Source organism: Mytilus galloprovincialis, chromosome 7, assembly GCF_965363235.1.
Source record: "Mytilus galloprovincialis chromosome 7, xbMytGall1.hap1.1, whole genome shotgun sequence".
NCBI classification, from domain to species: domain Eukaryota; kingdom Metazoa; phylum Mollusca; class Bivalvia; order Mytilida; family Mytilidae; genus Mytilus; species Mytilus galloprovincialis.
This window is the reverse complement of record NC_134844.1, coordinates 97,109,149-97,134,981: the sequence shown is the minus strand read 5'-3', so window position 1 is coordinate 97,134,981 and position 25,833 is coordinate 97,109,149. Positions and strand designations below refer to the sequence as shown.

General features: G+C 32.8%; 1 protein-coding gene and 1 long non-coding RNA gene across 4 annotated transcripts in view; both read right to left on the bottom strand.

The window, feature by feature from the left end:
* The window catches only part of LOC143084046 (uncharacterized), a 242,736-nt gene that overhangs the window by 207,767 nt on the left and 9,136 nt on the right, over positions 1–25,833 (bottom strand). For 2 of the 3 annotated variants that reach the window (XR_012980999.1, XR_012981001.1), the window contains 2 exons: positions 21,767–21,838; positions 16,967–18,513 (listed from right to left, as the gene is read on the bottom strand). This is a non-coding gene — a long non-coding RNA (uncharacterized LOC143084046). Of the gene's footprint in view, positions 1–16,966; positions 18,514–21,766; positions 21,839–25,833 lie in introns of those variants that run through there. The other variant, XR_012981000.1, reaches the window with a different exon arrangement.
* On the bottom strand, positions 174–12,102 carry LOC143084041 (tRNA (guanine-N(7)-)-methyltransferase-like). Its single transcript, XM_076260461.1, has 6 exons — positions 11,999–12,102; positions 8,952–9,076; positions 5,050–5,234; positions 4,391–4,504; positions 1,348–1,449; positions 174–518 (listed from the first exon to the last, which is right to left on the bottom strand). The coding sequence occupies exons 1-6, from the start codon at positions 12,076–12,078 to the stop codon at positions 369–371; spliced, it is 756 nt and encodes a 251-aa protein (XP_076116576.1). The 5' UTR covers positions 12,079–12,102; the 3' UTR covers positions 174–368.

Here is a 25,833-nt window from a genome sequence, read left to right as displayed (position 1 = left end):
TTATTCTAGTTATTATGATTTTAACCTTATATTACATGATTTCCAAAATCACAGTAGACACAGGTGAGCAACACACTCTTGAGAGCCTCTAGAATAGTTCTAGCTAGATTGTATTTCTAAATATGTTCTCTTAAATTACTCTTATGATGTATGCATATATACAAAGATCAAAGTTGGACCTTCACTTGAATGTTTTATTTCCACATGTTTTACTTCTCAGCCTTTTTACAAAGTAATTGAAATAATTCACTCTCTACAATGTGTTGGTTTACAGTAAATCATAATAATTTATGCTAATGACACAATTTCTGTAATAACACCGATCAAGTTTTCATAATTTGATATTTCTGTCGTATTATCTCCCTATGTTATGAATTATCCATGTTATTTTTGTCTGTCTGTTGATAAGGATCTACAATTCGTCTATACACTGCCAAGAATTTGTCCCCTCTGTTTCTTGTGACCTTTTGACCTTCCTCTGTGCTGATGTACAATTTTTCTACAACTTGGTCAGACTCCTGCAAAACGTTCATAGAAATTTATTTTTAAAGAAAAAATAATTCCATAAAACTCCTTGTTGTATAACACTATGTCTAGTTAGTCCTCCATAAAATTGTGGTTAAATAGTCCAGTTCCCGGAATACGGTTATTAGTTGAATATGTCATCCTCCATCACTATGTGACCAAAAGATAGACATTGTAAATTCTAACACATGTTGAGCAAATGTTTTTTTTATCTTATACTACACAAATATACTATCTTTTTTTGGTATAAAACCTGGTTCCAGAAACTACTTATTCCATAGAAATTTCTACTATTTATCTCAGAAGCCTAACATTTTTTTGTTTCTAATATAATCATGATAATGTATGCTGTCAGAGTTATCTTCTCCTGCTATATATTTATGTTACAATCTTATAGTTGTATTCGGCAAAACTTTTAGCAATTTTGGTTCTCAATGCTCTTCAATTTCGTACTTTATTTGGCCTTTTTAAATTTTTGGGATTGGAGCATCACTGATGAATCTTTTGTAGACGAAACATGTGTCTGGCGTAAATACTAAAATTAATCCTGGTATCTATGATGAGTTTATAGCAAGAGAAGGTAACTTTGTTCGAATGTCTGATCCGCCTTTTTCAGCAGTTATCTTTCTTGACCTCTTGTTTTCTTTAATCTCAAATTGATTATTCTTTAACTAGTGTTGTCCTGAATATGTATGAACTAGTTGCCACTGGACCCACATTAAACATTTAAAAAGTCTATCAAACATAATTGGCTTCGCTGACAAAAATCAGATTTTTATATTTGAAGATGTAATTTTATCACTGAGTTAATGTTAACCTTACCAATTCAGTATCAGGAATTCTTTCAAACAATGGAAACTCATCAAAATGGCTGACCATCCAATCATGAAGATCTTTTACATCTGTTATAGTATACACTATACCCTAAAAAAAAGTAAAAATGTCCAAAAACATATGTACTTAAAAAAAAATCAAAATGCTGTAAATTCTGAAATCTTTGCAGCATTTATTACATCTAGAAATTGACAATGAGGGTCGGTTGAAAACAAAACTTTACGACAAAACAGATGATTTTAGCTGCCCAATTCAGACCTTTTCATTTTTAAACCCAAGAGATCCAAATGTTGAACTTCGTTAATATTACGGACGCCATCACGAGTTGGATGACCGTTATGAAATATTCGTTATATGATATCGGATAGATATGTTCCTTATGTCGGATGTGACCTACCGAATTAAAATATTTACCGGTTTTGTAACCACACAAGCAACACGACGGGAGCCATGTGTAGAACAGGATCTGCTTCCCATTCAAGAGCACCACCTGAAATCGACAAAAGAGATGATTTCAGCTTTCCAATTGTGAACTTTCCATTTCTAAGTAGCAACATTCCAGCAGCACCTGCATACGGGGTATATATATCTCCCAATTGATACGATATTCCCGTGCTTGCATTTCCTTTCATGATTTTCTTGATAGAGGGTTACTGCTCACAAGGAAGCTATTAAACCAAGAGTTCCAAATGGTGAAGTTGAAATCATCCCCTCGTAAATTTTACGGACGCCATCACGAGTTGGATGACCGTTATGGTATAACCATTTCACAAATGATATCGGATATGTTCCTTACGTAGTAACTACAATCCCCTTCCCTTTCATGAATGTGACCTACCGAATTTGACTATTTACCGGATTTGTAATCACATAAGCAACACGACGGGTGCCACCTTTGGAGCAGGATCTGCTTACCCTTCCGGAGCACCTGATATCATCCCTAGTTTTTGGTGGGGTTCGTGTTGTTTATTCTTTAGTTTTCTATGTTGTGTCATGTGTACTATTGTTTTTCTGTTTGTCTTTTTCATTTTTAGCCATGGCGTTGTCAGTTTGTTTTAGATTTATGAGTTTGACTGTCCCTTTGGTATCTTTCGTCCCTCTTTTATTGTAACAATTTAGGAAGAATGTAAAACAAATATGAGATTATATTATTATATAGTTACATGGTGTGTCAGTGACTTGATACAATATATATGGGGTCAGTTAATTCCGTATGGGGAGGTCACTAGCACACCATGTAACACATTTATCTTACCAACTATCTTCAAATGTGGTATTTTTAAACTGGTGGCCTATCAAAGTGATCAAGTCTTCAATACTTAGTATAAAGATTCCAGTTCCATATGTCTTTACAGAAAACAAGTGCCAACAATAACAACTTTTTAGCTTTTAATTTATTTTATGAATTTTTATGCCCCATCTACGATAGTAGAGGGGCATTATGTTTTCTGGTCTGTGCGTCCGTTGGTCCGTCTGTTCGTTCGTCCATTCGTTCGTCCGTTCGTTCGTCCGTTCGTTCGTCCGTTCGTTCGTCCGTCCGTCTGTCCCGCTTCAGGTTAAAGTTTTTGGTCAAGGTAGTTTTTGATGAAGTTGAAGTCAAATCAACTTGAAACTTAGTATACATATGCCCTATGATATGATCTTTTTAATTTAAATGTCAAATTATAGTTTTGACCCAAATTTTACGGTTCATTGAACATAGAAAATGATAGTGCAAATTTCAGGTTAAAGTTTTTGGTCAAGGTAGTTTTTGATGAAGTTGAAGTCCAATCAACTTGAAACTTAGTTTACATGTGCCCTATGATATGATCCTTCTAATTTAAATGCCAAATTATAGTTTTGACCCCAATTTTATGGTTCACTGAACATAGAAAATGATAGTGCAAATTTCAGGTTAAAGTTTTTGGTCAAGGTAGTTTTTGATAAAAGTAGAAGTCCAATCAACTTGAAACTTAGTATACATGTTCCCTTTGATAAGATCATTCTAATTTTAATGCCAAATTAGAGAATTTATTCCAATTTCACGGTCCACTAAACATAGAAAATGATAGTGCGAGTGGGGCATCCGTGTACTGTGGACACATTCTTGTTTTCAATCATTCTTACATGTATCAATTTCTTCGTCTGTTGAATCTTTTCAGATTTCTTTTTTGTTTGTTTGAAAGGGAAGTAACTCCGTAATGCCAACAATAACAACTTGTTATCTATAATTATGTTTTATGAACTTATTTCAACCTTTCATCATCAATTTCTTCGTCTGTTGAATCCATTCAGATTATTCCTCAACACCGTGTTGTTTTTATAAAGGGTTGTGGCATCTATTTTGTTTTGAAAGGGAAGTAACTCCTTACTAAACCTATATGGTAACTAACCATGTATGGTAACTAACCATGTATGGTTACTAACCGTATATTTTTTTTAGGACACCCTATATCAAATATACATAGTCACTATTTGTAGTCCTTTTACTAATCATATCTCTATAAATCTATAGGAGGTAAGATAAATTGTAATATCAATAAATGTTTCATATAAGAGATTACTGTTATTTTATTTTATCTTTTCTTTTTACCTCTTTTTTTACTAAACTTTTTTTTCAAGATTATTTTTAGATTAAAAGGGATGCATACTATACATAACTGTGTACTATATATGGCCAAATACGGTATTATTGTAAAGACAAATACACCTATAAATTGCTTAAAAGGGGATTCATACTGTACATAACTGTGTACTATACACGGTAATGACGGTATTATTGTAAAGACAAATACACCTGTAAATTGCTTAAAAGGGGATGCATACTGTACATAACTGTGTACTATACACGGTCAATAACGGTATTATTGTAAAGACAAATACACCTGTAAATTGTTAAAGACTGTATGTTGCCCTCTACATGCTCTAGATGCCCTTGTGATTTGTGTCTTTACAGTTGCAATTTCTTTGATAATTACTGTATTTATAATACTGAATGATTTTTTGTTTTTACAAATACTTGAATGTGATTGGTCTGTGATTAGTCACTAACCCCAACAGCTATAACATAAGCATACTCTGCTAACAAGGTCTGGCTTATAATTCTCCACTTGTGTTTAGTCCTTTTAAAATGTGGATCAGGAAACAAGAAAAACATTTTCTTTAACTATAAAATAAAGAGTACCTTATAATAGATCTTTATAGCGGAGTGTAAATTTTCCCTTATTTTCGTGGATAGAATAAAATCGCCAAAATAAATTCCACTAATTTAAAAGTGTACAAGGTATTGATAAAAGTTTCTAATCTGCCAAAATAATAACTGTGAATGAAAATCTTGAAATTTCGCACCCTTTGAAAATAACCCGCTATACGGTATGTTATATATAATAGTCCTATAAAATGCAATGTATGTATAATTATAATTATTTGATATATAATTTTAACGAGCAATGTATGTTTAATTATAAATATAAATTAATATATAATTCAAAGGTACAATGTATATTTAATTATAAATTAATATATAATTCAAAGGTGCAATGTATATTTAATTATAAATTAATATATAATTCAAAGGTGCAATGTATATTTGATTATAAATTAATATATAATTCAAAGGTGCAATGTATATTTAATTATATTTATTTAATATATAATTTTAAGGTGCAATGTATATAAAGTTTTAATGAAACTAGTTTTAAAGAAACTTACTTGTCCTTTTCTAAAGAAATTAGGTAAATATTTCATGGCATTTGTTCTAATACATGCTATATTCTGGTACTTCTCAGGGTTTTGTGTTCTTAAAGCTTGGATGCGGTCTTTAACATAATCTGAAACTTTAACTCTGATCTCCATGCCAACCATCAGAGTGTCAGGACACATGGGAGATAAATCGACTGAAAAACAAAATAATTCAACCTGTTTAAAATAAATAATGTTTTTAATGACAGTTTTTACCAAAACTTGACAGAACAAAATGTATTTAAAACTTAACATGGTTAATGTTTGACCATTCTTTTGTTTGTTATTTCATTCTCCTCATTAACATGATTAAGTATCTTTAATAGCATATTCGAATCTGGTCAATTTCCGAGATTATGGAATGAAAGCTTACTTGTTCTCCTGCATAAGAAAGGGGACAAATTGTTTTTAGAAATTAACATGGTTAATGTTTGACCATTCTTTCGTTTGTTATTTCATTCTCCTCATTAACATGATTAAGTATCTTTCGAAATTCTGCATATTTTAGTCATTCCTTATTGACTTAATTTTGCATTGATTAAAAACTATAAAATCAATTTTCCATCCAGATAAATAGTTACTGAACATGCTGAATGAAAAATCAACTAACATATACATACATACATGATATGCGGGAATTTCTCGCTATATTGAAGACCTGTTGGTGACCCTCTGCTGTTGTTTTTTATTTGGTCGGGTTGTTGTCTCTTTGACACATTCCCCATTTCCATTCTCAATTTTATGATATATATGTTATACATATATGCATGATATATATGTAAATAAGTATATAAAAAAATATTAATGTTAAAATTATGGAGGCTAATTGAAAGAAAATCTAGTCAGTTTGAACGAAATCTCAACTTGAATGAAATCACACCTGATTTTTGGTTTGGTTCAGATTGATAAGTCTTTTGTTTTCTATGTTGCAAACTGCTGTTTGTTCTTTGGTAAATTTTTATGTTTTTTGTCATGTCATTGTCAGTTCATTTTTTACTTAGGGAGCTACCATTTGATTTTTAGGGGGGGGGGGGGGGGGGCTAGGATGAAATTTGAAAAAATAGGCAGGACAGGAGTTTTGAGTTAAAAAAAAAAGACAGGATGTGACACTTGCAAAAAAAAAAAAGTCAGGACGACAATTTAGGTAAAAAAAAGTCAGGATAAACTAAAAAAAAAAAGGGCAGGACCGATTAGAGTGAAAAATAACAAGGCAGGACAAAGATTACAGCTAAAAAAAAATGCAGGACAAAATTTTTCATCCTAGCCCCCCCATAAAAATCAAATGGTAGCTCCCTTATGAGGGAATGTCCCTTTGGTATCTTTTCTCTCTCTTGTACCTTAGTGTTAGCCCAGTGTATTTTACCTTAGTCATGAGCCTGTACAGGGGTTAAAAAGTCCACTAGCCCAACGCCCGGGACTAGATCATTTACGCCTCGGGCAATTAAAATGTGTAATCCGATATGCCCGACGGACTAGTAACAAAAAATTATTGACGTTTCCCAAATAGAATGAAAAATCCCTTCATCACTATTCTATGTTAGCCATTTCGATTCAATTAAGTCATCCGGGATTCCAATAATTTGAACTGTTTTGTACAGGTCCTGTTGTACATATTTTAAAAATAGAACAAATAACTCTGGCATGTCTGGGTGGCTTGGTATCATGTGTCGATTGCAATTTTCGTACTTTAGATATCGATTTCTCATACCATTGCTTGGGGTATTGTACATTGCTTATCGTGCCGAGATTTTCAATTAACGGTATTTGGGGGTATAATGTATTGATTGGTATTGACCTGTCTTGTTGCACAGCTCTTGAGCACGAAACAATGCAACAAAATATTTCTTAATATTTTAGTACGGGAACCCCAGGAACTTCGTCAGTTTCAAAACGAAAAACGGTAGATGAAGGGAGTAACGAGGCTGAAAATTCATCCTCCAAAAATGCTAAATACTGCAGGCCTAGGGAAAAGCCGCAGAAAAAAAAAATGGTGCGAGACTTATATATGTTCATGCTTATTTGGCAGCATTTTTCTCTGATCTATTGTTTTTTCTCTTTGATCTTTACAATTTGGCCAAAAACTCACGCATTCACTTTCTGAAAAGTTGGCAGAACTGGGACACAATGATTCCCCTGGCAAGGTTGGCTGTTGCTGATGAAAAAAACAGACAATGCTCTGTGAATATTGCCGTTAGTTGCCCCAAGCACGCCAATAAAAAGTCTGCTTTGAATTGGAAAACAACTAAGTTAGGTTAAGCACAAAAAGAATTAATAACAGATCAACAAAAACTATTAAATACAGTGTATAATGTCTTCTTCAAAACAAAGGACACTCACTTTGTATTATGCAGCAAACTCTTGATTTTTAAGGCATACTAGGGCTAGCAGGTCAGTTTTGATGGACTAGCAGTTCTTCCAACAGGGCTAGTAAAATCCTGCTGCCAAAAAGTCCTGGGCTAGTTAGCTGTAACAAAATATTTTAACCCCTGCTGTAGTTCAGTGGTTGTCTTTGATGGCTATCTGTCATGTCTGTTTATCATTTATTGTTTATGGCATTAATTGGACAGTTGGTTTTCTCGTTTCAATTATTTTGCAAAAGGTACATTTAAGCATGGGTTGGGATGACATCAAAAAATCAATGAAGGATAAAAAACTTAATTCAAATAATTTTGGACCACATCAAAAAATCAATGAAGGATAAAAAACTTAATTCAAATAATTTTGGACCACATCAAAAAATCAATGAAGGATAAAAAACTTAATTCAAATAATTTTGGACCACATCAAAAAATCAATGAAGGATAAAAAACTTAATTCAAATAATTTTGGAGCACATCAAAAAATCAATGAAGGATAAAAAACTTAATTCAAATAATTTTGGACCACGTCAAAAAATCAATGAAGGATAAAAAACTTAATTCAAATAATTTTGGGGTGCAGGTCAAAATTGCTGCAAGTTTTGTTTAATTGACATCCTTTTTACATATATCATAATTGCTATATCAATTTTTCCCAAATTAAGTTAAGAGGGGGGGGGGGGGGGGGGGTAGGGGGTAAATGAAAAAACTAAAGGAATAAGGTTTTTTTATCCTACATTGAACTTTTGATGTCGTCCCTTATACCAGAGGGTTTGATAGTTTGCTATATATATGCTCATTGACAAAATATGTACGGTGACCGATAGATGTTAACATCTTCATTATCTTTATCCCTTAGTTTCAGGTTGACACTCTGTCATTTGCAGAAAAAATGGTACTGTTTATGTTATTACTACCACTTGATTAATTCCTCTGCTGAGGGGGAAAGGACCTTTATCGGAACTCCGGGATCAAGTGTTTTTAAGCTCAGGATTTTGGGATCAACACTTTCGGTATCGGGCTTCTTAGGTTCTTACATGAAAAATATAGATTTTGTGTTATTAAAATTTGTGGTTACAAACTTTTGCAATTATTTAAAATCAAGGAATGTATGCTGTATCTCCCTCATGCAAAGCTCTGATTCCTTGCTCAGCTTTGGCTTTACTTTTTGTACCTTTTTGGTTTAAAGCTCTTCATTCTTTAAATAAACATTGGATTTTAAGATATTTTGAAGAGACATTGCTTGTTGAATTGTGCATCTGGTGCAGAAAAATAGGTACCATTAATGTTATTGCAATCATACATGTACCACATCTCTTGGTTTTTATACTCAACTATAGGTTATAGAGGCGGATTTAGGGCGGAGTGTGTGTCAAGGGGCCCTTGCCTACCTTTCCTGGGGAAAATTATATAGGGAAATACTGGAGCATGACTGGAGCAGGCCTCCTCTTAGGCAGTCAGTGCCTATTGTGAAAAGTTCTGGCACTGGTTTATAATTTATTTATATCTAATTACCTAATAATCCACCATATCCACAACCTATGTCTGCAAATTCCACCAATTTATTTTCATCACCTCCATTTTTACTAGAGAATTGTGGGTAAATGTCTGACCAGTCCATACTCTCAGGGTTCAAAGGACTACAAAATAAAACAAGTTGTACATCAAACATGTCAAAGTGCAATATATAAGTTACTTGGAACTACAAAATTCATCTAAAATTAAAAAACCACTGGACATTTATGAACCAACAATTAACAATATAAATCAAATTATAAAAGAAGCATCATGATCAGTGTAATTTTTAAGAATGTCAAATGTATGTGTACTTAATTATTCTATGTCATAAAATTAATAATAAAATCAAATTAAAATCTAGGCCTACTTTGATTCATCCACCTCAGTTAGTAGAGTTTGTCTAGTTTACTAGACTGACAACCAATCATCACCCCTCCCCCCCCCCCCCAAGTTTTACCATTTGAACCTACCCTAGTTAACTTGACATCAACTTTGGGTTGGTACAGGTTTAGTCAAGTTTCAAGGTGGTGTCAAATTATTGCAACAATTAAAATATGAAAATTGATACAAAATAACTGGTTTTTGACAAATACAGCCAATGAAAGAGGCTGTCAAGGGGAATTGTTTTTTGCCAATAATTGTTGGAATCTTCAAATAGCATACAGCATGTACAGTATTAGGACTTTTTCTGTGAAACATGATATCATTTTTATTTTAACACTCAGTACAATTTTTTTTCACTTCCCTTATGATCTATAGTCATCTCTATATACAATGTAAGATTTTTGACTTCATTTTGAAAAGGTCGCACACATGCGCATCAGCACTGATATTTTAACTAGAGTCAACCCAATTTGGACAACAAGTGAATCAAACTGATAAAAGGTATCTAAAATACAATAAATATATATTGAAAGAAATTTTATTTGTGATTCAACAAAATATCCTAATTGTGATTCGTCAGAGGTCTCAAATACTTATCTGTTACTGTTATTTTTGGTTACAAAAGTGAACATTTTATGGTCATGTACATAACATTACCATTCACGTCATTTTGTAAGATTTTTTTACCATTTTTCATCAAGAAAGTACACCCATTAGTGCATTATGACACTCAATTGATGATAAGAGTTTTTAACGACCTTTACTTGTTATCCAGCCCTCGCACTCAAAGTCTGCTTTCAGGGCCAGGTTGATAGCTGGGAAGACCACTAACCACGCCAATGTGTTGCTGGTAGATGATTCATTGACTCAGTAGTATACGACTGCAAATTTTACTTAAACTGATACAGTTAGCCCTCAGATGTCTGGGCAGCATATGACACTCACGAATCCACAATGGGTTTCAGAATATTGCTTACGCAGGTTTACTGTACAGTGGCCTCATAAATTATTTCGTCTTTGAATCATCTGAGCAGCCTAACATATTGTTGTTAACAGATTATCAGGAGTTGATCCAGCATGTCCTTTCAGCTGTAATGACTACATGTTAGACGTGACTGAGGACGGGATACCACAATTTTACTGCTGAGAATTAACTCATACAGAGTGAGATACAGATTCAAAATATTGAAAACAAAATATATTGCTCATTTTACTTTTACCCTAATTTGGCGTAAAACAAAGAGAACAGTTTATTTTAAATTAACAAATTTATCTCTCTTTCTTTTCTCTCTCTTTTTTACTTCAAATGAGACATTTGTAACCGGAGAGCATGAATTTCATTACAAAATTGCTTGTTTCCACCGGGACTTGAACCAGGGACCTCTGTGTTACAAGGCAGCGCGTTAACAGAATGAGCTAAAGAAGTACTTCCTTAGCTCAACCGACTAGGTATTTACTAAGTTTTCTAAGGGAAGCAATCCCGTCACAGTCCCCCACCTCAAGAGTCATTATACTCTATAACATATATAATGATGATATCTTCATCTTTTTTATATCTATGTTTTAACCTGGCTAGGTATTTCTTCTAACCATGGATTTTTATTGTTGGGCGCCAATGTAACCAGAGAGCATGAATTTCATTAAAAGTTAATTGCTTGTCTCCACCGGTATCGGGACTGTTCGCCCTAATAACATGTTTGCCCTAGGTCCGTTCGCTCTGAGTTCGTTTGCCCATAGAGTCCGTTCGCCCTACTATAAAAATATTAAAATTCAGATATTTCTATCGTATGTGTATCCTTTATATTCTTGAAATTTATGAAAAATTTGAAATATTCAAAAGTTTACGGCTTGTTGAGGATCATTAATTGTTCAATGACAAAATAATTCGGATCACTGATTATTGTGATACTTGTGTTTTGAATCATGATGGATTGTAGTCAAAATAATTATGACGTCTTGAAAGGCTATTATAATTTTTTTCTTTGACGCCTGAAGTAAGTTATTTGGACTAGATGGATTGATAATAAAAACAAACATTTTGTTTTGATAAAATATTCAGCTTAAAATTATTACAAACAATGTTTACGAACAGTAAATTATAAAACTGATTTACAAGTTCATTTATTTATACTCTAAGACTAGACATAAGTACTGCATACATTCGTGATTGACTGAATACAATCATTTTGTTAACAAATATCAATAAAGATGAATACATTGTATTTCAGAATTTTCTACTCTGCAAATCAAAGGGAACATGATAAATTTTTGCGCCAGTATAAATATTCTGTCAATTTTTCAACAAAGTTGAACATATTTTGTTCAAATACTTAAAATAATGCGACTAGACAACAATTAGAAAAAATAAAAATAGAGGGGAATGGACCGTGGGCGAATAGGTATCAGGGCGAACAGGTACCAGGGCGAATGGACCCGGATTGGTCTCCACCGGGACTCGAACCCGGGACCTCTTTGTTACAAGGCAGCGCGTTAACCGACTGAGCTAAAGAAGTACTTCCTTAGCTCAACCGCCTACGGCTGACCAGGTATCTACTTAGTTTTCTAAGGGAAGCAATCTCGTCACATATATATACGCATACATTAATTTGTATATCTGTTTAAATTTCACATGATATTAAAAGCTAAAACTATGAACTAACTATTCAACACTGTGATCTGACATAGGATTAGAATGTGCTCTTTGTCTGTAAAATTTCTTTTTTGGAAGATTGGATGTCATGTTTGGTGTGTTATTTGAAGAGCAGTCTGTATTTCATAATGAACGTTTTTAAAAGAATTTCGATAGACATTATTTAATTCATCAACAAACAATCTAGTACTCAAAATGATTCAAATTGCATTTAATATAACCAATTAGCAGTAAAAGGTATAAAACACTGGTAATATCAACAAAGGTTCACAAACCAATATGACAATAAAATCATGATGTATGAAAAAACGTATAAAGCTTGCTGTTTAAATATAATATAATTAATAGTGTAAAATTGGTGCTTTCGTTGAATTATATTAACTGATACAAAGTAAAATCCGATAACAAAATATATATATTATAGCCTCCATATTTAAAAAATATTTGAATTATGCCCCCCAAAAAAAAGTTGCATCTGAAGCGAATTTCTCTATACGCAATCCAAATGTTTTTAAAGAAAATACACCCTTACACAATTTCATCTTGCAACAGTACAAACACATTTGATTTTCTAGACTATATAAAATTATTCCCCGTTCAAACCAAACAGACAAATCGAAGAAATTGTTTTAGGTTTGCTTTATAAAAAAGAATGGACAACGCAAATAAAAGAATCTTGTCTGAGGGAGGTAATTTAAATATTTGTGAAAAATAAACTGATTAAAATTAAACGTCATACACTTACATTATCACGATGCTTGATGTTTGATTGATGATATTTTGGTTACTTTTGGGAGACTTGTTTTTCAACAAATAAACGGCATTCCTATGCGACCAACTGTGCTGCTTTTCTTGTCGACATGTTCCGTTATTGATACGAGGCTGACGTCATACGGGAACCTCTCACGAAGAAAAAAAAAGAAGTTAGTCGTATCCGTTAAGTTCAATTACCTGTATTAAGATGATTTTTTGTCACTTGATATTTAAAATTGGTGACTGTAGAGCTTATCTATCCAATCAAGGTTGAAATAAAGGATACATTATATACAGTTAAGTCTGCCTCATATAATTTCTATGTTACAACATTCGAGAGCAGTCTGCGTAATGAACATGTATCTATGTAATACGATATTCCAGAGGTCGTATTTCCTATAATGATTGCCTTGAAAGAAAGTTGCTGCTTACATACCAAGAGTTCCAGATGGTAAAGTTGAATTCATCCCAATCGCAAATTTTACGGACGCTTTTTCGAGTTGGTTTACCATTATTGGTTGTCACTAATGACGACATATATCTTCCAATAATCGTAACTACATCCTTACCGCTTTACCCCGAATGTTCCCCACCGAATACAACTTATCACCGGGTTAATACTCTAATACATGAGCTACAAAACTGGTGCCACATGTAGAGCAGGAACCGTTTACTCTTCCTGAGAACCTAAAATCACCCCTAATTTTTTATGGTGTTGCTTAGTCTAAAGTTTCCATGTTGTGTCTTTTATTTGTCTATTTGACTTTTTTTTTTTTTTTTTATCTTTTTAGCAATGGCGTTATCAGATTATTTTAGATTGATGAGTCTGAATGTCCCTCTGGAATCATTCGCCCCTCTTTAGAAAGGAAAGATAAAAAACAAACTGAAAGTCGTGCATGTTAAACATGCATTTGAATACACTAGTTGCAATATGTCTTATAGGAACATAGAAACAAAAGACAACATGCAGTAACTTTCCAGTTTAGAAGATTAGAATCTTATTATTTTACATATTCTCTGAATCTGTTATCGGACATCGCATGGAAAGTATGTATAGTCAATAATATGTAATTATGATTTGTTATGTTATGATATGATGTTCCTTTGCACATTTACCAAAGAAAAAACCTACAGTGTTCTAGCATTTGTCTCATCGTTAGTTCGCAGATTAGCTCTTGTGTACGACATAGATTTATATAAACTTATGTTATGGCTTCGCAGATGTAGTGCAAGGTTATTGATAATATGTTAATTTCAAAATGTATTTGATGTTTTTTAAGAAATATCATACTAACAAAGCTGTGATTCCTTTCACGGATTTGGCTATACTTTTTGGAACTTTTGGATTATATCTATTCATCTTTTATATAAGCTTTGGATTTCACATATTTTGGCCACGGGCATCACTGAAGAGACATGTATTATCGAAATGCGCATCTGGTGCAGAAAAATTGGTACCGTTTATGTTATTGCAGATATGTGTAAAGTTGAAAATAAAGTCTTTCTGCTCTGAGAATAAGAGGTTTATCTCGCTTTGTATATGGACAGGGACAGTTCCTGTTATTTATTTTATGTCTTCTTCATTTTCAGAATTTGTGCATTTTATTTCGTCAATAAAATTATTCATGATTCTATTCTTATTTGTCCTTTATAATATATTTCAGGTTCTTCAAAATGTAACATAATGTAATGTGCGAATGAAAATAACTGTTTAGGAATGTAGTTAGTCCGACACAGTTCTTTGTAATTTTCGTCCTCGAGGGCGCTTAAAATTAGATGGATAAATTACAAACTTGTTTTATTTTTTTTAAATCATCTATATCTAATCCTCAGAGTATTTAACAAAATCCTGTTACCAGTTCAGTGTCAGACAAGAAAAATAACACTTATTGTTATTAATTCAATGGGTTTGAAACGCCTTTCTGGATTTGCGTTCACCATGAACATTTAAAATCTACAAATGTATAAAAATTTAGAATGAACTTTATCTCCCATATAACCAGACGTTGACTGACATTTAGCAACTGTAAAAAGGGGGTGGTAGCGAAAGTTATCAATGGTACCAAGATAAAACTAAAATAAAACATGAAAACAACTTATAATTACATGTATTTACAAAACACTTCGTCATAATTTAAAGACTGAGCAACTTGAAACCCACCGGAATCAGGAGTGTCAGCGTTTTATGATGCATACTGGAAATTAAATTGTTTCTTTATACATTGTTAAATCATCCATATAATGAATTTATTTTAAGGTTTGAGACGAATGTCACATTCAATGTAATAACATACGTTTGTGAATGTACTTCATACAATTGTAATAAGAGACATAACGATTAAATTTCTGATAGGGAAGATTTATGTAGAATACGTTATTTTTTAATTTGCCAGGTGAAAGTTTTATTTTCCGCTGAAAGCTACATTATATAGTTGCAGAGCAATAAATACAATTATTGGAAACGGTTAGTAACCTTTTTCATCTATAACTACTTCCTCAAAAAAATAAAAATCAGTTAACACTTTAATCATAGGCATAACTTAATTGTAGTATTATGTGAAAAAAGGAAAGTGTTTGTCAATAACGAAGTTAATTTTCAAACTCTTTACCAATGCTTCTCTTTTTGTACTTGCTCGTGGATAAATCTAATTAGATACCAAGATATCCCCCTGCATACATTTTCTCCATTGTACCTATTGGACCATTTTACTGATATTTCTATGGAATGCCCGACTAATTTGTTTTTCTAAGATGCGTGATTTTTTTTTTATTTGATGTTGTTATCTTTGAACTAACGTAACTGCGAGCATACTTTCAGATCTGTATGAAGTGTGTTTTTGTAGTTGGAATGTAAAAAGTAGAATCACAAATATCAAATGATAACACATATCAAACGAATGAACACCAACTGTCATATTCCTGACTTAATACATGCATTTTCAAATGTAGAAAATGGTGGATTTAACCTGGTTTTAAAGCGCATAACCGTTTGATAGGACCATTAAAGGGACCTGACCTTGCCAAATCCAGTCTGTGTTTTAGTTAAATGTATCTCTATTTGTGTATCCATCTGATGAATTAAGTCTTTTTCAATTCATTTTTATAGCTTGTTTCTAATGATGTGCTGTTACACCACTGTCTCAGTTTAGGGGCGGATCGTTGTATATGACGATAATATATAATAATGATAACCAAAACCCAATTCTTCAGAGAACTATTGAAGGTCTTTCCACCTCGATAATAAGAATGACATTTCAAAAACGATGTTAGAAAATGACACTCCTTGTCGATGTTATTTGGTACTTCAAACTGACATAAAAAAATTAGATTAATAGGTATATGCAGGAGACTTAATTGTTTTATAATGAACAAGATTTTTATTTGCACAGGTCAAAATCTAGAACGTCAACATGATCTTTGACCTTGACCTTAATTTCAAGGTCAAAGGTCAGTGAACTCAAATCAGAAGACTCGAGGTCAATCACTTGTATGTTTGTGGAGAAATACTGATTTCAAATACATAAGGGGAGAAAACTCCTATAAGGGTTAATCAAAACACTTCGACTGAAATAGGTTGCAGTTGCGCCTTATTGCAAACAGTTATTTGGCAAACACGTCATATCATTAACTGTACCAGTCTCTTTTGAATAACGATAACAAGCAACATTCAAAATTTATAACATGGCCTTGATCTTTGACCTTTGACCTCAATTTCCTTTAAATGGACCAAGAACTTCATATGAAAAGACAGTATGCCTCTACGACTTATACCGTATGAATTTATCCAACATATCGTCTATCTTATATTTTCAAAGGGGTATAACTCCCATAAGATGTCTTCCGACCACTCCAGTCAAAATTAACCAAATCATTTTTAAGAGTAAAAGAACAATTTGGTGAAAACAGTTTGATAAAATCTCTACCGTTTTAAAGATATAGGAATAACAAGAAAAGGGGTCGCGTGGATATAACTTCTATAAGAATAAGTCTTCGGTCACACAGGGTGAGTTTTGAAACCCTAATTACTGTACAACATCATTGGCCAAACATCCATTCAATATGTTGTAAAACAAAAAGCATCTCAGACGACAGAAAAAAAAGAAGAAACAAAATAATCAGAAGAAAAACAAAAGGTCTTTCCTTAAAAACTGGAAAGACCTAATAATAATAATAATAATATCTTTATTTAAAGAGAGTAACTCATTTGGATTAAATCAATTTTTAATAAGGCTCTCTACATACAATTTTAACAATATGGATAAACGTAATTAATATACTATTACACACATGTAAACAATAGACGTATATAAAGTAATATAACAACAGCAACAAAAACACCTATGGTATACATTGTAGCTTAACTTATAAATTTAACACTTTTAAAAATATAATGACTTGTAAAAGAGGGTCGGAAGATACCAAAGGGACAGTCAAACTCATAAATCTAAAACAAACTGACAACGCCATGGCTAACAATGAAAACGACAAACAAACAACAGCACACACGACACAACATAAAAAAACTAAAGAATAAACAACAAGAACCCCACCAAAAAAACTAGGGGTGAAATCAGGTGCTCCGGAAGAGTAAGCAGATCCTGCTCCACATGTGGCACCCGTCGTGTTGCTTATGTGATAACAAATCCGGTAAATAGTCTAATTCGGTAGGTCACATTCATGAAAGGGAAGGGGTTTGTAGTTACGACGTAAGGAACATATCCGATATCATTTGTGAAACGGTTATTCCATAACATTCAACCAACTCGTGATTGCGTCCGTAAAATTTACGAAGGGATGATTTCAACTTCACCATTTGGAACTCTTGGTTTAATATCTTCCTTGTGAGCAGCAACCCTCTACCAAGAAAATCATGATAAGAAATGCAAGCACGGGAATATCGTATCAATTGGGAGATATATACCCCGTATGCAGGTGTTGCTGGAGTGCATGATAAACGAAACACGCTCTTTCCCTCTCTGTATATTTTTTAAAATTTCAGAGTTGATCATGATTTTACACTCACGTTAAACCATTAAATAATTCATAATGTATAAAACCTCTAGATATTAGCCAAAGAACTTTCCAACGAGGGCGCTAGATCGTTACGAGTAATGATACATGTTTGTAACATATAAATATCTGTTTCTATTCTATCTCTTGTTTTGTGATATTCCGTTTCCTATAACCATTTAATGTCACAATCCTAACTTTACTATTGAGTCAATATCGGTTTCTAGTTTATCTCTTGTTTTGGGGATATTCTGTTTCCTATAACCATAAAATATCACAGCTCACTTGTCCTATTGTTCCTATTCGGTGAGCTGCATGAAAGAACGAACAAACAGACAGACACATTTTGTCTACAGAAATCAGTGGCGATCCAATCAAAAGGTGGCGGTCCAATCACAAAGTTGCGGTCCAATTGCAACAGTTGAAAGGCCAAAGATAGAAGGTATTTTGGGAATAGAGTCTTTGCCTTGAATAGAGATGGATTTTTTTTAGAATGGTTCAATCGTTTTGTCTAAGCTTCGTGACATAACAATTGTTATATAGTGATATTCCGTTTCCTGTAACCATTATATGTCACAACCCTTACTTTTCCATTGAGTCAATATCTGTTTCTATTCTATCTCTTGTTTTTTTTTGATATTCCGTTTCCTGTAACCATTAAATATCACAACCCTAACTTTACTATTGAGTCAATATCGGTTTCTAGTCTATCTCTTGTTTTCGCACGACTTTTAACATTGTCTGTGGCATCAATCTATATTCCTGTTAATTAAAAAACGAATACATTTTAAAGACCTTTTAGATGTCGTTTATATATCATAAATTTAAATAAAAGTTAAACACGACGGGTGGCACATGTGGAGAAGGATCTGCCTACCCTTCCGGGGCACCTGAGATCACCCCTAGTTGGGTTCGTGTTGCTTTTTCTTTAGTTTTCTATGTTGTGTCATGTGTACTATTGTTTGTCTGTTTGTCTTTTTCCTTTTTTGCCATGGCGTTTTCAGTTTATTTTCGATTGATGAGTTTGACTGTCCCTCTGGTATCTTTCGTTCCTCTTTTAAACAATGGAAATAATTGCAAAAACAAACGGTACCAATTCCCAACATCAGATTCGCATATCGATTACACATATCTCTATAGTGATGATCGAGGCCCAACTATAATTAAATCCGAAACTTATCAATAACCGAGGAGCTGATTAAATCCGAAACTTATCAATAACCGAGGAGCTGATTAAATCCGAAACTTATCAATAACCGAGGAGCTGATTAAATCCGAAACTAATCAATAACCGAGGAGCTGATCAAATCCGAAACTTATCAATAACCGAGGAGCTGATTAAATCTGAAACTTATCAATAACCGAGGAGCTGATTAAATCCGAAACTTATCAATAACCGAGGAGCTGATTAAATCCGAAACTAATCAATAACCGAGGAGCTGATTAAATCCGAAACTTATCAATAACCGAGGAGCTGATTAAATCCGAAACTAATCAATAACCGAGGAGCTGATCAAACCAAAAACGAAGAAAAGTACATGTATAGCCAGAAATAAGAGCAGCTTTACATTTCGTAATACTGTATAGTTTCAAAACACTGTCAATGTCAGAATACAATATCCGTATCTTGATTCCTTAAAAGAAATACTGGCTACTAGACAGGTGATACTCTCGGACATTAGAAATTTACTCGCAGAGCTATCTATTCAATGACATAACTTACTTTTTCAAAGTGTTGTTAAACTGCACCGTTTCTGGTGGCATAGTATAGAAATACTCCATTTCACGACTTCACGACTGAACAATACAACAGTTTTTTAGTCAAAGTTATTGTTTAACATACTTCCGTAGAATGCTTCTTTTATACCAGCCTTAACATGTTTATTTGCATGGTTGAATATACAACTGTAGAATGCTTCTTGTATACTTGCCTTAGTTTATATGAATGGTTGAACAAACATCTGTAGAATGCTTCTTGTATACTTGCCTTAGTTTATATGAATGGTTGAACAAACATCTGTAGAATGCTTCTTGTATACTTGCCTTAACATGTTTATATGATTGGTTGAACAAACATCTGTAGAATGCCTCTTGTATACCTGCCTTAACATGTTTATATGAATGGTTGAACAAACATCTGTAGAATGCTTCTTGTATACTTGCCTTAACATGTTTATATGAATGGTTGAATAAACATCTGTAGAATGCTTCTTGTATACTTGCCTTAACATGTTTATATGATTGGTTGAACAAACATCTGTAGAATGCCTCTTGTATACCTGCCTTAACATGTTTATTTGCATGGTTGAATATACAACTGTAGAATGCTTCTTGTATACTTGCCTTAGTTTATATGAATGGTTGAACAAACATCTGTAGAATGCTTCTTGTATACTTGCCTTAGTTTATATAAATGGTTGAACAAACATCTGTAGAATGCTTCTTGTATACTTGCCTTAACATGTTTATATGATTGGTTGAACAAACATCTGTAGAATGCCTCTTGTATACCTGCCTTAACATGTTTATATGAATGGTTGAACAAACATCTGTAGAATGCTTCTTGTATACTTGCCTTAACATGTTTATATGAATGGTTGAATAAACATCTGTAGAATGCTTCTTGTATACTTGCCTTAACATGTTTATATGATTGGTTGAACAAACATCTGTAGAATGCCTCTTGTATACCTGCCTTAACATGTTTATATGAATGGTTCAACAAACATCTGTAGAATGCTTCTTGTATACTTGCCTTAACATGTTTATATGATTGGTTGAACAAACATCTGTAGAATGCCTCTTGTATACCTGCCTTAACATGTTTATATGAATGGTTGAACAAACATCTGTAGAATGCTTCTTGTATACTTGCCTTAACATGTTTATATGAATGGTTAAACAAACATCTGTAGAATGCTTCTTGTATACTTGCCTTAACATGTTTATATGAATGGTTGAACAAACATCTGTAGAATGCTTCTTGTATACTTGCCTTAATATGTTTATTTGAATGGTTGAACAAACATCTGTAGAATGCTTCTTGTATACTTGCCTTAACATGTTCATATGAATGGTTGAACAAACATCTGTAGAATGATTCTTGTATACTTGCCTTAACATGTTTATATGAATGGTTGAACACACATCTGTAGAATGCTTCTTGTATACTTGCCTTAACATGTTTATATGATTGGTTGAACAAACATATGTAAAAAGCTTCTTGTATACCTGCCTTAACATGTTTATATGTATGGTTGAACATACATCTGAAAAATGCTTCTTGTATACTTGCCTTAACATGTTTATATGAATGGTTGAACAGACATCTGTAGAATGCTTCTTGTATACTTGCCTTAACATGTTTATATGAATGGTTGAACAAACATCTGTAAAATGCTTCTTGTATACTTGCCTTAACATGTTTATATGAATGGTTGAACAAACATCTGTAGAATGCTTCTTGTATACCTGCCTTAACATGTTTATATGAATGGTTGAACATGCATCTGTAGAATGCTTCTTGTATACTTGCCTTAACATGTTTATATGTATGGTTGAACAAACATCTGTAGAATGCTTCTTGTATACCTGCCTTAACATGTTTATATGAATGGTTGAACATGCATCTGTAGAATGCTTCTTGTATACTTGCATTAACATGTTTATATGAATGGTTGAACAAACATCTGTAGAATGCTTCTTGTATACCTTCCTTAAAATGTTTATATGTATGGTTGAACATACATCTGTAGAATGCTTCTTGTATACCTGCCTTAACATGTTTATATGAATGGTTGAACAAACATCTGTAGAATGCTTCTTGTATACCTGCCTTAACATGTTTATATGAATGGTTGAACATACATCTGTAGAATACTTCTTGTATACTTGCCTTAACATGTTTATATGAATGTTTGAACAAACATCTGTAAAATGCTTCTTGTATACTTGCCTTAACATGTTTATATGAATGGTTGAACAAACATCTGTAGAATGCTTCTTGCATACTTGCCTTAACATGTTTATTCTTGAAGCTATTTTTCCTTTGCATTTTCAGTTGTCTTTATTTTGTTTCTCAACACATCTGTCGTAAAAAATGGATTTTTCCGATGAAATCATGCTATTCCAATTTATTCAAGTAATTTCATGTGAAATATTTTTAATAAATTTAAGCTTTTTTTTACTGCTTCTGGTCAATTTTTCTGGAAAATTTTAAATAAATAAAAAAAAAATTAAAGGCACCACTAGGATGACAATCTTGTACACTCAAATACCATATTTGAATACAACCTACCAAGCTGTTCGGTGTGAGCCAACTCCGCGTGTTAAAGACCGTACTTTCATCTTTTATGATTTGGATGGAGAGATGAGACATATTGACACTCATACCACATCCGATTATATCTAATTTGGATGGAGAGTTGAGACATATTGACACTCATACCACATCTGATTATATCTAATTTGGATGGAGAGTTGAGACATATTGACACTCATACCACATCCGATTATATCTAATTTGGATGGAGAGTTGAGACATATTGACGCTCATACCACATCTGATTATATCTAATTTGAATGTAGAGTTGAGACATATTGACACTCATACAACATCTGATTATATCTAATTTGGATGGAGAGTTGAGACATATTGACACTCATACCACATCTGATTATATCTAATTTGGATGGAGTGTTGAGACATATTGACACTCATACCACATCTGATTATATCTAATTTGGATGGAGTGTTGAGACATATTGACACTCATACCACATCTGATTATATCTAATTTGGATGGAGTGTTGAGACATATTGACACTCATACCACATCTGATTATATCTAATTTGGATGGAGTGTTGAGACATATTGACACTCATACCACATCTGATTATATCTAATTTGGATGGAGTGTTGAGACATATTGACACTCATACCACATCTGATTATATCTAATTTGGATGGAGAGTTGAGACATATTGACACTCATACCACATCTGATTATATCTAATTTGGATGGAGAGTGGAGACATATTGACACTCATACCACATCTGATTATATCTAATTTGGATGGAGTGTTGAGACATATTGACACTCATACCACATCTGATTATATCTAATTTGGATGGAGAGTTGAGACATATTGACACTTATACCAGATCTGATTATATCTAATTTGGATGGAGAGTTGAGACATATTGACACTTATACCAGATCTGATTATATCTAATTTGGATGGAGTGTTGAGACATATTGACACTCATACCACATCTGATTATATCTAATCACACGCACATTAAGATATGTTTTAACCGTTTAAGATGAAAGTATTTGCTGCTTTAATGAATGCATTTGTCTATCTCTAATCATTGATCTCTTTACATCTGTTGTTTACATATACTGCGAGATTGTTTTGTGAAATTGATAGCTGTCGTACGAATAAAAAAAGTCTGATGTGATTGTTGTACATGATCAGCTTACCATCCGAAATACATGAGATCACCCACAGTTTTTGGTGAGGTTCGTATTGCTAAGTCTTTAGTTTTCTATGTTGTGTCTTGTGTACTATTATTGTTCTGTTTGTCTTTTTATTTGTTAGCCATGGCGTTATCATGGCGTAATCAGTTTATTTTCAATCTATGAGTTTGACTGTTCCGCTGGTATCTTTCGCCCCTCTTTCATAAATTGGAAGTAAAGTCTTCGTGTTCTGATACTTAAATGCAAAATAATTTGAATATGATAGAAGTATTTAAACTAATATATGTTACGTACCTCTTAGAAAATGAAAAAAATGCACCAAGAACTGTGTAATATTTTCAAATATCATTTGCATATCATCGACATGTGACAAAGTATTCACTGTAGCAAATTAGCTATCTTAAAGATATATGTTTATTATACGAATCTGTCGAATTAAAAGCACACAATTTTATATATACATAATGTTGAAAACAACAGCAATAATTCGAGTATCATATACGTTATATCAATAAAGCGAATTGCGTTAAATAAGCGTTTAATAAGCGTATGGACGTGTACAGACGTTGGATACACTACTCCCAGAACAATGCGAGTTGTTATTTAGTAAGCCTCTACGGCAACAATTTTATGAAATAAATTTCTCTAAAGAATTATAAATATTTTAACAAAACAATATTCAGAGTTGCAGTATAAACCAATTGTTTTAATTCTACCGCCACTGATGCATCTGAAATAGACAAACCGTCAGTTTGGCGTGTCAATGACCAGTACGTTCTTTACATTTACATCTGTTTTACATGCAAACGCTATTCAAAAATGAACATTGTCATTGATGAGATCTTTCATAAAATTAATAAAAAGTTGTTCATATCTTTATATCTGTGTTTTTGCTAAATAATTTTTCCGCATACTTTATATCGTAGTTAAATAATAAACAAACAACCATTTAAACATATTATAATAGTCGTCCAAGACAGATGGTCCGAGAACACAATTAATTCGTAGTGCATTTCTTTTAGAACATAAATGAAAATTAAAAAAATCCCACCTGCGCTTTCTCAATGAAATTTTTACAGTGTGTTGTACTACTTTTGGGACAAGTTATATCAAAATTATAGAAAACTTCATCGCCTCTAACTCAAAATATGGACAATTTTGTGTTTAGGGTGTCTTGAAATCTTTTGACAGCTTCCGAAGTGCTAATTTTTAACCTTTTTCAGCTGGACCAAATCACTACTTTCCTGTAAAATTCTGGACCCAAATTTTTTTACAGTGTAATTTCACCCCACTACTTACAATTTGAGGCATTAAACATGGAGAAATAAATTTGGAAGGGGTTTAAAAATTATTGGCAAGTAACCCACTGTTAACAATAGGGACTATATTCGTGAACAACGAAAATCAAGGGACGACAATTGTGGTCTCGGACCTAATAGGATAGAAAGAGTTGACAAATCTTAAAAAAACTTGGTATGACCAAAGCTTAATAAATTATAACACTGCTTGCAAAGTTTCATAACAATAGGATATATATTATAGACAATATGTTAAATTCTATACTCATCTTTGCGTGTTAAATTTTGACGTTAAAATTGAATAATTTCAACTATCAACATTTTGGGCTTTGAAAATTAAAATATTGCCAAAAAATACTTTTTAAATGCTCTAATATATCATTTATTATGTACTTAAAGCAATAGAGTACTCATTTGATTTATCAGACTTAGCATAATTATTCAAAAGTCAAATTTATATCAGCCTGGGCCTAAAAATTGAGGTTTTTCAATGAAAGGGGGCCTTACATGAAGATGTAATTTTTTCCAGCAATTTTAAATTTGTGAAGCTTTTTGGTTATAAATAATCCTTACATATGTATTGAATGTACTTTAAATGGAAAGAAAAGTCACAAATAACACATCATGTTAGTTTAAAAGGGTCTTAAGCCAAGTAAGACTGGAAAAAAATAAGGGTCAATTTAGGCCGTGCCACATATTTACATTAAAAAATGCATATTGAGGCTATAAGAAATAAAAAATTGTGTCTTTTTTATCATTTCTATACTCATGTGACATGATACAACAAATCTGAGCACAGAAAGACTCTTGCAATTAACTTTTCTTACAGACAGTATGGTCTGATACAAAGAATTTTGCCTTTTTAATGAAAAACTTGAATGCAATTTTAGTCTCAACAGGCTTATATTTAAACCACTTGCTATCCTACAGAAGAAAAGAAAGATATTATGTGAGATGGAACAGGTACAATAGACATTGTAAAGTGCTTTTGATACAAATTTAGTGAGCTCTTGATTGTGGACTTCAAATTTTATGTACCAAGAACCCCACTTTTGACTTCATCCAAACAGGGCGTTAGACAAGGGTCATTTATACAACACATTTTGTACATATTGTCTGAGATAATCTTCTTTTCTGTAGATTCTGAGTTCATAAACAAGTAAAAGAACTAGATAAAGGCATAGAAACACAAGTATTGACACATGAAAACCTTTCAGATAGAAAGTCAGGATGCCATGTTTGCATCAATATTGAAAAAGCCTTAAAATGCCTATTTTGACCATAAAATGCTAAAATTTGT

Bases quoted from the DNA above. Each gene is read 5' to 3' on its own strand.
- LOC143084041 (XM_076260461.1), bottom strand. From the start codon at position 12,078: ATGACATCCAATCTTCCAAAAAAGAAATTTTACAGACAAAGAGCACAT. The intron at 4,505-5,049 runs GTAAGTTTCTTT...TTTATTTTATAG, and splicing joins ATTTCTTTAGAAAAGGACAA to TTAAAGAAAATGTTTTTCTT. The intron at 1,450-4,390 runs GTTAGTGACTAA...ACTTTTTTTTAG, and splicing joins CTTATGTTATAGCTGTTGGG to GGTATAGTGTATACTATAAC.